This window comes from Asparagus officinalis, chromosome 1 (genome assembly GCF_001876935.1).
Source record: "Asparagus officinalis chromosome 1, Aspof.V1, whole genome shotgun sequence".
Classification (NCBI taxonomy): domain Eukaryota; kingdom Viridiplantae; phylum Streptophyta; class Magnoliopsida; order Asparagales; family Asparagaceae; genus Asparagus; species Asparagus officinalis.
Window position 1 is genome coordinate 81,470,515 of NC_033794.1, and position 13,013 is coordinate 81,483,527.

A 13,013-nucleotide genomic window follows, 5' to 3' on the forward strand; every position below is an offset into this window, starting at 1 on the left:
AGAGAAGATACACCAGTATCAAAAGGAGATAGTCGTTTCTACTTGCCAGCGATGGAACGACACATATCATTCATGTTTTTGCAACACCTTGTAGTTCCTCATTCAATGCATTTCTACATCATAAAAAATAGGATAGCACGATGGTGGGCAGCTTGAAGCATGAAGGAGACTTCCCTAAGGAGGGGCACTTTGGTCTAAGCACTGTTGGTCTTTGTCTGGGCTCCGTCAAAGAGGACACTCCAGCAAATGAGGTTCCTAGGGTCCCAAATGTGTTCGGTGACCAATTTGCCAATTTCAATGGGTAATATCTAGAGGAGGATGCTAGGTTCCTTGGACGAATTAGGTCTATTGACTCAAAGTGGTTGGCCAGGTTGGTTGACTTCACCCTTACCGCCTTTGAGCATCGATTGATAGAGTTGGATATTTATTATACAATGCCGGCTTCTCAGTATGGATTTTAGATCTGTGCACCAGTGTGCAATTCCTACAATAGGGGAGATTAGGATTGCGCTGCATGAGAAGTGTCTTGACAACCAATGGGAGAACGACATATGATGAGTTCTTCCCTATGAATGAAAAGTTGGGGAGTATGGTGCATTATGCTTATGTTGGTAAGATGTTTTGGCTGCTGATCTGCCACTTCCACATCTACCACTAAACAGTTGTGAATGCATCATATGGTCCACACATCGCTAGCGTACCTTAGATAGAGAAACTCTTTAAGAATATGGAGCCTATTCTACCTAGTACTAGTCTTGAGGTAGAGAATACCCAACACTTAGTTAATTTTGGAGTCGAGTCTTCTAACTTGTTTTCTCTATTATGCTGGATACTCCTTTCAGCCGACATAATCATTTTGGTCATAATGGAATGCAAGATCAATTGACACTACACGTCTTTAGAGGCAATGTTCCTCTATTCTTTGAAGAAAGCATCTAAAATTAGATAGACCACAATCTGCTTTGGAAATATAGCTATTTTGAGAGAACTTATTACATATACCAAGTTCTCTATTCCTAAGGAGGATCAATCAGGAAAACCGTAGTTATTTTTTAGCAATGGCAATCCAGTGGGTATCTCCAATTTCGACTTGAAAAGGAGCAATGATATTATGCTCAAGGAGATAGTCGTTTCTATTTGCCGGTAATGGAACGATATGTGTCGCTCATATTTTTGCAACATCTTGCCGTTCCTCATTCAAAGCATTTCTCCATCATCAAAAAGCAGGATAGCGTGATGGTATGCAGCTTGAAGCATGAAGGAGGCTTCCGCAATGAGGGGCACTTTGACCTCAGCATTGTCAGTCTTCATCCGGGCTCTGTTGAAGAGGATGCTCTTGCAAATGAGGTTCATATGGTCCCAAATATGTTTGTTGACCAGTTTGCCAAAATTGGGCAATATATAGAGGAGGATGGTAGGTTCTTTGGATGGATTAGGTCTACTGACTCGAAGTGGTGTGCCGGGTTGCTTGAGTTTGCCCTTACTACCTTTGAGCATCGATTGATAGAGTTGGGGCTTTATTCTGTGTCGGGCTTCTCAGTACGGGGTTAAGATTTGTGCACGTGTGTTATACTGTATTCTTGAGTTGTATAACACTAATGCTAACAGCTTCTTTACTTTGGAGAGAGAGATGAAGATTGCACTGCACAAGATGTTTGAAGTGTCTTAGCTACCAATGGGAGAATCATTTATGAAGAGTTTTTCCCTACGAACAAAGAATTGGAGAGTATGGCGCATTATGCTCATGTTAGTGAGAAGTTTCGAGAGTTCGTCTATCACTTCGAAATCTTCCACTAGACGATTGTGAGTTGATCACATGGTCCACGTATTGCTAGCGTGCCTTGGGTAGAGTACCTCTTCAAGAACATGGAGCCCATTCCACTCAGTACTAGTCTTGAGGAGGAGAATAGAATATTCAAGCATGGTATGTTGATCCACACTCCTATCTCAGACGAGTGTGAGTTTAAAGCGAGAGATAAGTTCGTAAGCTTCCACCACCAGACTGAAGAGCCTATATCTACCCAAGCTTTGCTCATAAGCTTCCTTTCAATCTGCCTGAAGGAATGTATCATTATATCTTAGTCAAAGGACTGTATCTCCATCAAGGCATTGTATCCGGCAGTTTAGCTCACTCATGGGCACAATTTGGAATTGTTCCTAGCCATGATCAGCTACACTAATTATGGATTGAGGGAGTAGGTGATAAAATATATAAACTAGTAGGGTTATTGCCTGAGAGAAGAATTACTGAATCCTAGTGTAGAGCTACCATACACTTATCTGACGGTGTGGTATACACTCCATCATTCTTCACTCATGTTAGCCACCACAAGGCATGAAGAAGGGGTTACATTGTTATAGCAATGAGAGTCCTCAATGTGGATGGTCAAGTATGCTATGGGGATCCTTAAATTGTGCACAACAAAGATCACTATCGCCTCTATTCTTGCTTCCCAGATATCACCAGGACCAAGTTCGGTGATGAATTTTAAGATAGTCCTTGACCTGAGGGGTTCACTTGCTTAACCAGTGGTTGCTTTAACTAGTTGGTTAATATTAGACCCAGGTAGCTCGTCACTTACCTAAATGGGATAGAGTGCTACATTAAATCATATATTCCTTGCTATTTGGCATCGTGGTTTGGGTATAATTAGCTTTATTTGGTAACCAAATGAAAGGTTTCTATACTCTAGGAGTCTCGTGGACTGAGCCCACACTTGGTACCACTTTGCTGCTAGGAGTACCAGAGCCAAGTTCATCTTACCATGACAAACCCCTAGCTGCTACCTGACTTTAGGGTTTATAGTACAACGCGGTGAATGTTCCGAGTCTACACTTTAAGATAAACATGACCGGAGCATGGTGGATCATTCGAAAGTACAAGGAAGCTTCAAGGAAGAGATCCAAAAGTAAAGTGCTTGAACTCTATGAATATCTTGTAGAGGTAGAGCTATATGAGGATGATAATGATTCATACGCCCATCAAGAAGTCACAATGGTGTAAACCTATCGTATTAGCATACGGGAGTAGATGGCCCATACGGGAGCAGATGGCCCATACGGGAGTGGTGGGTGGAGATACCCATGGGAAGAGATCATGACAATATTAGCTCCCCTAAGAAACACCCAAATGTCAATGCTTGGAGTTGCCAATGAAGGAGAAGTCTCTGACAAAAGAGAAATCTTCTGAGGCTTCAGCACATGAACCAGTGGCCAAGTATATGGCTGCTTCAGGTAAATTTCCTTATTTATCGTCATTTTAATTCAATGAATATGCGCTCTAATGATGCATTCTACTTGCTTGCAGATAAGGAATCTATATGAGTCGATTGAATGGATTTTGAGCGGGAAGAGAGGATCGACTATGATACCGATGCTTACATCACCGACCTTGATGAATCCGCTTGAGAAGATGTTGTTAACAGATCTTCTTACATCTCGGGTATGATTTCATTCACAAGGATGATGTAGCCATTTCAACTTGACAATTGGCACTTCATCTCTTTCCTTTTGTAGATATTGAACTTGAACTAGAAGTTAGTACCACAATGACCACACTTTCTCCCATTGCCGAGTCCGTTACTAGGCATCTGGTCTATGTTGAAGACTCATCCAAATCTGATGGAGATGTATCAATTTCTCTATTTCCCCAAGGAGATGAGATGGGGTTTAAGCCAAAATCCAAGCCTCAAGTTGAGAGTGGACCTACAGTGATGGCAGAGAAGCTTGCCGAACCAAAAACCGATGTTACCGCTATTAGCAATGAGCCTGCAATCATAGCTATGACAACAACATTGGTTTTACGACATTCTAAGCCTTTAGTCATGATGACTCCGACTTCTTCTATGCTCATTGATATTTTGAGCATGTTAGCTTCACTTGCTCAGTTCTTCATGTCAAGCAGGGATTAACTCCAGACAACATTAATTACACATCCTGTCATGACTGAGGCTTTGGCTGTTACAACTAAAGAAGGCTCATTAAGGCAGGTAGAAATTTCTTTATCTCCAGACTCTGATGATTTAGCCAAGTCGGAGATCTAGATCTTGGCTGAAAGCATGATGAATATGTTTAGCCAGAGTGTCAAGAGTGCTCTGGCTGCCAGTAAAGGCCTATCTTCCTACACTAAGCATTTGTTACAGAGTTAGCTCGACATCCTTGAGTCAGCTGCCAGAGTTGAACGTGCTGAGCCTTACAAGAGAATGATCGACTAACCTGAACTCCAGTTTCTAGAGTTGTAGATTCTTCATGAGGCCGATGTCACTGCTGTTGTGGCTTGAGTTGCATTGCCTGATGGTAAAGTGTCGTAGGCTTTAGGAGACCGTACGTCCACAAGGAGGAGGAAGAAGTTAGATAGCCAATTAGGACTTAACCACTTGCCTTGCTGCAATTGATGGTGAGAATTCTAAAATAACCAATGCCATCTTCGAAAAGAAGGCCACCATTAACGTGGCTAAGGCTATCAAAGCTGAAGCGCAAGCCAAATTGGAGACAGAGAAAAAACAAAAAGAGGATCTCGAGGCTAAGTCTGTAGAGTTGGCCGCCGAGTGGGCTCATAGAGTGGAGCGTTTAAAGTGAGCGAGCCCGATTGGATGCTATTAACACCCAAGCAATTCCAGCTGATCCAGAACCTTTAAGGGAGCAAGCTTTGAAGGTCACCCTTGATGTGCATGAGGTAAGAATACCAAGTGTGTTGAGCACATCAGGTCTTTGTGACACCCGTAATTTTTGGCTTATCTCCATGTTGCTTTTTTACTTTTGTAATAACTTTGCTCTTTTAGCAATAAAGAACTTTACTTTTGATTTTCAGAGTTGAACGATAAAGGTGTAATGTTAACATATGGTATAAAGTTTAGAATTGATAATAACTCTGAGGGGAAAATGGCTGAGTTATAAGGTTCAACTCGCCAAAGAGGAGTCGACAGAGGTGTAGACTGTGTAGTGTTAACCCGTCAATGGAGCCACACTAATAGAGGTGTAGTGTGAATGTATTAGGTTTGTAGATTTATTACTATTTAGAGGTGTGATGTTAATATATTAGTATTGAGAAATTTGACAGAGATGTAGTGTTAACGTATCAAATAGAACAATCGATAGAGGTATAGTGTTAACTGGTCGGATTCAAGGAAGTCTAAGGGACAACTACTATTTAGAAGTATAATATTAACTTAACTGTATAATAAATTGAAGAGTATAATGTTAGATGATCCATTTTGGAAGAGGGACCGATAAAGGTGTGGTTTAACTGGTTAGATCCGAAGATTCGCAAACTGTTTAGAGGTGTAATGTTAATATGATAGTGGAAAGGAATTCCCAATGTTACATAGAGGTGTAGTGCTAACTTGATAACTTGCTGGGAGATTTTGTTGAGATTAAGTTATGATAGTTTTGATTAGGAATTCATTCTGTGGTCAGAGGTAAAAACTCAAACATGACTGATATCTCTGTGGGAATATGAAAAGGCTCAATTCAAAGGTAATGTTTCTCAATAAATTTTTCGTTCATTGGTGCCAAAGCCTGTTACTATTCGGATCGATCAGGTGGTATACCCCATTTGAATAGACTACCTCTAATATAAATGGACGTTTCCATTTGGGTTAAAATTTGCATTTGGTCTTATGTGTCATGACCATGGGTTGACGAACAGCTAAGACCAAGTCTTCTTCTCTAACTGATCATTCTTTGACTCTCCTATTGAATGCTCTTGATATCCGAGATTGATATATCTTGATTCGTTGTTGAGCTTTTAGTCTCAACTCATTCAGTGTCTCTAGTTTTTGAAGCTGCTTCTGATGGTGTTCTTCTATCATCATTTTGTCTATGAGCACGATTCTCAATGACATAATTTGAATCTTTAGTGGTACTACCACTTCACATCTGTATACCAAGGAGAAGGGCGTAGCGCTTATGGGAGGCGGACTGTTATTTGATAAGCCCAAAGATACTCTCTAAGTTTCTCATCCTAATCTCATTTGTTGGAAGAGATGAACTCCTTGAGAAGATTGATGATGGTCTTGTTGAATGCTTTGGCTAGACCATTAGCAATCAAATTATATGTCGTAAAAGTCACATCTTAGATTCTATATTTGTCACACAATTTGAAGAATGACAGACTGATGAATTGCGGTCATTGTCATGGACAATCCTCCCAGGGACATCAAAATCAGTAAATGACGTAGTGTTTTAGGAATTTGACCACATTGGAAGTCTTGATGTAATTGAGCGAGATGACTTCGGCTCACTTGGAGAAGTAATCGGTGATGGCCAGAATGAATCTATGGTCTTTAGTGGATGGTGGGCTAATTGGCCCGATAATGTCCATTCCCCACATCTCAAATGGCCATGAAGTGATAGTCAGATGTGCGAGGATCCAATGTGATATGCTTGAGCTATGCAGTTTTAATATGGTGCGTTGAATTGGAAATATTGTGACACATAAGCTTGATCGAAAGGCTAGGATGTTCTCAGCAACTCAGATATGGCTTGAAGATCCTCTTGATTTTATTATTAGTGCTTTACATTTTGATTCTGAGCACGTGTAAGCTTGACCGCAATGTAGCTCTAAAAAAATAGTCATACTACCTCTTTGACGGCAATTGAGAAAAAAATCTAAGCAAAATATCTGAAGCCAAAAAGTGATTCAGATCGTTAGCGCTCTAATGCCATGTTGATGTTAAAAGATAAGAAATGTAGAAGAATTATGAATAATTTCATTGATATTGATTTCAATAATTTAAAGTTTGCCCTTGCTGAAATTATAATATTGGTGGTGCATGATTGGGGTGTTGAACCATGATATGGGCTAAATAGAACCAAAGCAAAAGTGATAAGGACCTAGTGGAATGAAATAATAGTTTGAGGGCTTAATGGAAACTTAAGTCAAACTAGGGGCGCTTATGAGTTCTTTCCTTCGGCCTCTCACGATTTGAAGGACTAAAAAGTAAATTTTTTGAAGATACGTGGGACTACTATCTAAGCGCAAGTGCAGCAGCCTCCCAAGAGGGCTCCTAAGTCCTATGTGGCAAGGAAAAGCTCCCAAGACCTTCCAACAAGCTCTCAAGAAAGCTCCTAAGTCCTAGTTGGCGGTGGGGCCCACCATGGAGCTCCTAAGAGCTCCACAAATTTGTGGAGCACTTGGGAGCTCCTAAGGGGTGGGCGCTCATTAAAAACTATTTTTTTATTAGATTTGTTGTTTTAAAATATATTTGTAAAATGTTATTTTTAGGAGAATGAATTTTTTAAATAATATTTGAACTCCTAGTTAGGAGTTTGTTGGAATATTTCTCCTAGTAGGAAGCTCTTAAGTGGGCCCCATGCTTGAGAGCACTCCAACAAGAGCTTCCTACTAGGACATTGTTGCACTTGCTCTAAATAACCCTGTCCATTATTATTTCTTATGGCTACGGTAGATACAAGATAACAAACTGATACCAATCACCAACGACCACAATTCATTCAGTACCAAAAAAAAAACAACACCCAAGCACCTTGATGGCGGTCACCACCTCCTCCCTCCACTTCCACCACCACCTCCTCCGCCGCCAAACCCCCCTCTGTCTCCCCTCTCTCCGGAAACCCACCTGCCTCCTCCTCACCAAAGACCGAAACAAGAATCGGGCACTGAAGAGCAGCTTAGCTGAGCAATGCCAGAGCCAAGGGCAAGACCTCAAATTGAAAGGGCTTGTGGATTTCTTGTACGACGACCTCCCTCACCTCTTCGATGACCAGGGGATCGACCCCTCGATGTACGACGATCGGGTCAACTTCCGGGATCCCATCACGAAGCATGACACAATTGGTGGCTATCTGTTCAACATTCGGCTGTTGAAGGGTCTGTTTGATCCGAAGTTCGAGCTTCACAGTGTCAGGCAGGTGATTTTCCTTGGCTCAGAGAGAGAAGGAAACATGTGATACTCGTAGATTCCACCCACGGCCAACAACCCCTATTTTTTTAGCACTGTATTTTAAACTTACTTCTCTCTAAGTTTTAATACATTTGATTTAATTATTGCATACTTAAAATTAGAAATTATATCTGCTTCTCTATATTTAACTTAAAGAAGGATCCAAATTTTAATACATTTGATTTAGAAATCATATCTACTTCTCTATACTTAAAGAAGGATTTGGGTTTTAATACATTTGATTTGCTTAATTGTTTGTGATACAGTAAATTACTATAGAATAAATATTAACTTTAACTGTGGAAGAACAGATTTAATTTACTGTTTACACTACAGTAAAAAATATAGTATGAACTTCGAGTGTAGAGAACCAGATTTGATTAACTGTTCATGCTACAGTATTTAGTGTAGCATTACTATAGTATAAAACAGTAATTCTTTGGGTTCCTCTTTAAGCGTAGAGGAGTAGATTTACACTTGATCAATCGCTGCCATTGTCTTTGCAAACATTTAGCATATATTTGAGTTCCGTGGGAAAGAAGTATTCTGTGACTTGGCTTATACATTTGAAAAACCACTAAACAAGTAGTTTTAATCATAATGGACATAATTCAATGTTCAATAACTTATATCATGACTAGCAAAATTCTGCAGTGATCATGGTCTTTTGGTTAAGTTAGAAAGAGCAGAATTAGATCTTTCATGGATGATCCAGTGCTGCAGCATAATTTTGGTTCTTGCATTCTGATAAGCAAATGTGACTTTCTTCTTCTTGTACATCTCTTGGTTTCAAAGCTATGTCTCTGCATCCATTTTTTGAATCTTACTATTTCACTTATAATATGGGCTAAGGTCCCTATTTGTCTTAAAAGAAGTGATTAATTGAAAGGGAGAAATTAAAGGCCAATTTGGTCCTTGTAATAGTGCTTCATACTCATATTGGTTCCCATACTTTATTTTTCTTAACTTTTCCTGTACTGGAGCTTTATACTCAAATTGGTCGCTGTAGTCTATTTTTTTCTCAACTTAACCCTATACTAGGGCTTCATACTCAAATTGGCCCCCTACTTTATTTTAACTGTTAGCATTTTGCTGTAAACTCCCAATAACTCTCAACATTACACTAAATCCTCCAAGAACTTTCAAAAATCTCCCTACACCCCATAACTTTCAAAATCACACTAAACCCCCCAATAACTTCCAAATCACACTAAACGCCCAATAAATTTAAGAATTGCTGAAATTCCTCAATAAGTTTTTGTATTTTGCAGATAAGCCCATAAATTAGAACCAAATAACAACATAAAAATGCATTTTGAATGCAAATTTTAGCAAAAGAAAAAAATTAGGGTTCATGACCCTAACCCGAGTGAGTAAGAGGAAAATGAATCACAAATAATGAGATATTTCTATATTTAGGATTGAAAATATAAAAAGGTCACAAATGACTTTTTTAATAATTTAAGGGGTATTTTGTCTTTTTGAGAGATGTGGGTTGCATATGCAATGTCAGACGTCATGATGTTAATTCTGAGGGTTTCTGCAAAATTTATTGGGAATTTAGTGTGATTTTGAAAGTTATTGGGTTTAGGGTGATTTTTAAAAGTTCTTGGAGGGTTCAATGTGATGTTGAATGTTATTGGGAGTTTAATGCAAAATGTTGAAAGTTCAAACAAAGTAGGAGGCCAATTTGAGTATGAAGCCCTAGTACAAGGTTTAAGTTGAGAAAAATTAGAGTAGAGGAACCAATTTGAGTATAAAGTTCCAGTGCACGGGCCAAGTTGAGAAAAAATAAAGTAGAGGAACCATTTTGAGTATGATGCCCTAGTACAAGATCCAAATTGACCTTTTAGCCTAATTAAAATGACAACATTTAACTATATCAAACATTCATAGTTTTATGAGTGAAAACCCATTGCTATAAATTTTCTAAGTAGTTTAATTTGTGACGGCAACAAACTTTATTGATACCATTCTCTAAAGAACTGCAGAATTTAGATTTAATTTGTGCCTTGATGTGTATTTTTGTTGTAACTCTTTGTAGTAAGTTATTACAAAGTCACCATTGACATCAAACATGAGAATACATATGTCAAACGCCACACTTCTTGGACACTTCTTAGATGTGGGCTAGAGGCTTATCAAATGTGTCCCAAATTAGATTATATACATAGGTTCAGCTACTTGCGAAAGGATTTGGAGCCAAATTCTTTCCTTTCATATTCAATATTTTTATCACTCACGTGAAAGATCGACTCCATCAAGTTTATCTGTAGTATTTGAAATGCATAAACCCAAAATGATAAATTTTTTTTAAAGTTCTTTTGCTCATCATTACTTTGGAAGGAATGATGGTTATCTAAGTATGGCGTTGATTCACTGTATGAACAGATAATATTTTCAAAGCTTAGTATAACGGTCAAATAGTTTAACGGTACCAGTTAACTCTAAAATTTTGGATTCTTTTGGTGGGTGGGTGCGGCGGGGTTTTTTTTGTTGGGCGGGGGTTGATATTTTGCCTCTTTGAGCTTTTAGAACATCTATCGGAACGGAATTCACAGTTTAATCATAATTTTGTTATGAATTCTGCTTGAATCGAGCAAAAAATGTGATTTCTAACTCGATTATCATCCTTTTTTCAAAGAATATTTAGCTTGGTGCAAGCATGATCTTAAACCCATGTCTCATGTCGTGCCAGCTTCAAGGAAATTTTAGCACTGTAATAATGGCAGATTGTCTTATTTTTTCCATTGTTACATCAATTGTGTGCTTCAGTATTTTTTTACATATATAAAATAAATATGTTTGCTGCATGATATATGCAATAATTGATTGATTTCTTGTAGACAGGACCGTATGAAATTACAACAAGATGGACAATGGTCATGACATTTGTTCTTCTACCATGGAAACCACAATTGGTCTTCACAGGAGTCTCTATCATGGGTGTCAACCCTAAGACTCAAAAGTTTTGCAGCCATATGGTAAGCTCTAGTTCATTCTCTGAATTTGTTGGCAAGCTATTAAACGCTTACCATACTTACTCTTCTTTTCATCATAGGATCGTTGGGATTCCATACAAAACAATGATTATTTCTCTTTGGAAGGTTTCATAGATGTTTTCAAGCAGGTAATTTACATGGAAATTGTCAGTATATCATCTAATTTTGGTGGCTGAAACGAAATTTGTCATATTCAAGAAAATAACAGTCCAGGTTTTCTTATGCGTACCTTTGTCATCTACTTTAGCTGCGATTCTACAAGACTCCAGACTTGGAATCACCAAAGTACCAGATACTGAAAAGAACTGCAAATTATGAGGTTGTTCAAAAGTTACGAGTACATAACTTATCTTGTGTTAGTCTCCAACTAAATGGACAGATTATTCTAAATATCTTTATACTGTAAAGGTGAGGAAGTATGAACCATTTCTGGTGGCTGAAACGAAAGCAGATAAGCTCTCTGGGTCTTCTGGTTTTAATGACGTTACTGGGTGAGTAGCTGTTCATATATATTTTTTGTTTGGTTATTTTTCTCACACCTTCATTAACAAAAGCTGAACTATCAATTTTTTTAAGGTACATATTTGGAAAGAATTCTGCCACAGAGAAGATTCCAATGACAACTCCTGTCTTCACTCAGGCTCTTGACAATGAACTATCAGAAGTTTCAATCCAGATAGTTCTACCATTGAGCAAAGAGTTGGACAAGTAAGACAATCTGTAATGCATTTCAGTGCCATTCTAAATGTACGAAACACTGGTGCTAAACATAAACTTAGAAGAAACTATTTCTTCTCATAATAATAGGAAACCGAGGTAGTTTTGTTTTCTAATAAAAGTTTATCTGATCCAGTTTGCCAGCTCCTAATACGGAGGCAGTTAAATTAAGAAAAGTGGAAGGATGCATTGTTGCAGCAATGAAATTTAGTGGGACAACTAATGAGGAACTTGTGTGTAATAAAGAGAAGGAACTTCGTTCTGCACTACTTAATGATGGTCTGAAACCTCAAAACGGTTGTATGCTAGCTCGTTATAATGATCCTGGTCGGACATGGAGCTTTATAATGGTAAGGTTTCTCCTTCATCATCAACATGCTGTTTTTTCTTTTTGCATTTAAAAAGGAATGAGATGATTATTTGATATTACATGCATACGTATGATATGAGTACAGTTTCAGATTGCTTCATCTATGGGAGATTTTGATTTTCTCCCCTCCTCTCTAATATATTATTTAGAATTTCTTCATTGCTTTATTCTCATTTTGTCTTTCCAATTGAAATCCGCATGCTCATGTTGACTCAAGGGACTAAAGCGAAAGAATTTGTCATTTCCAAGTTTTGATCATCCATATTCCTGAATGTATTGAATTAGTGATGGTAATTTTTAAGTTGTTCTTGAACGGTATTGTTTGTTTTCTAGCTATTTGATCTCTTATATATGACCTTTCTGATTCATATTTCCATTGCTTCTTGCTGGCTATGCAGAGGAACGAGGTGCTGATATGGCTTGACGATTTCACATTAGAATAATTTGTACATATTACAGAGCTCCTAGAAATACTGAACATAGAAAGTCCTCATGTTGTGTACCATGGGAAGGTATATGTCTCTAAAGCACAGAAGCTATTGTTAGTCATGGAAATCCTCAGCTCTACTGCGAAGAGTTTTCTTCATTTTTTTAATTTGAAAATTTTTGATCCAAGGTGTAACAGCCCTTTCGTACGCATGTATCTATTCTCGTTCTTTGAGAAACTTGATGTTATATAAAGTTCGAAGTACAAATTGCACAATATATGACTGTTTTCAAATTGTGTCTTCAACGCGATCTGAAACGACATAACACTATCTGTTCGTATTAAAATCTATGTCAAGTGAATAGTAGGCCAGGATGTTCAAATTTGAGATGTGTTTGTTGCGTACAGCGAAAGCGGACTCAATCCACAACAAGTTGGTAAGCAATGCGAGAAGAACACCACGAGCACAATTCACAATGAAACGACCAAAACCAATTACAAACACAGAGAATTTACGTGGTTCGGCAAGTTGCCTACGTCCACGGGAAGAGGATGGAGAGATTTTACTATATGGAGGAGAAAACAATGGGTTA

The 13,013-nt window shown here is 38.4% G+C and overlaps 1 protein-coding gene across 2 annotated transcripts; it reads left to right on the forward strand.

Annotated features, from left to right (window-relative positions):
- On the forward strand, positions 7,409-12,698 carry LOC109826660. 2 transcript variants are annotated; one of them, XM_020393684.1, is made up of 9 exons: positions 7,409-7,872; positions 10,751-10,888; positions 10,966-11,034; positions 11,154-11,225; positions 11,315-11,397; positions 11,483-11,614; positions 11,760-11,973; positions 12,211-12,283; positions 12,392-12,698. In XM_020393684.1, the coding sequence occupies exons 1-8, from the start codon at positions 7,492-7,494 to the stop codon at positions 12,262-12,264; spliced, it is 1,143 nt and encodes a 380-aa protein (XP_020249273.1). In that variant the 5' UTR covers positions 7,409-7,491; the 3' UTR covers positions 12,265-12,283; positions 12,392-12,698. The 2 variants fall into 2 exon arrangements, with proteins under 2 accessions (XP_020249273.1, XP_020249279.1); XM_020393690.1 differs by lacking the exon at positions 12,211-12,283 and having other exon boundaries at positions 7,411-7,872.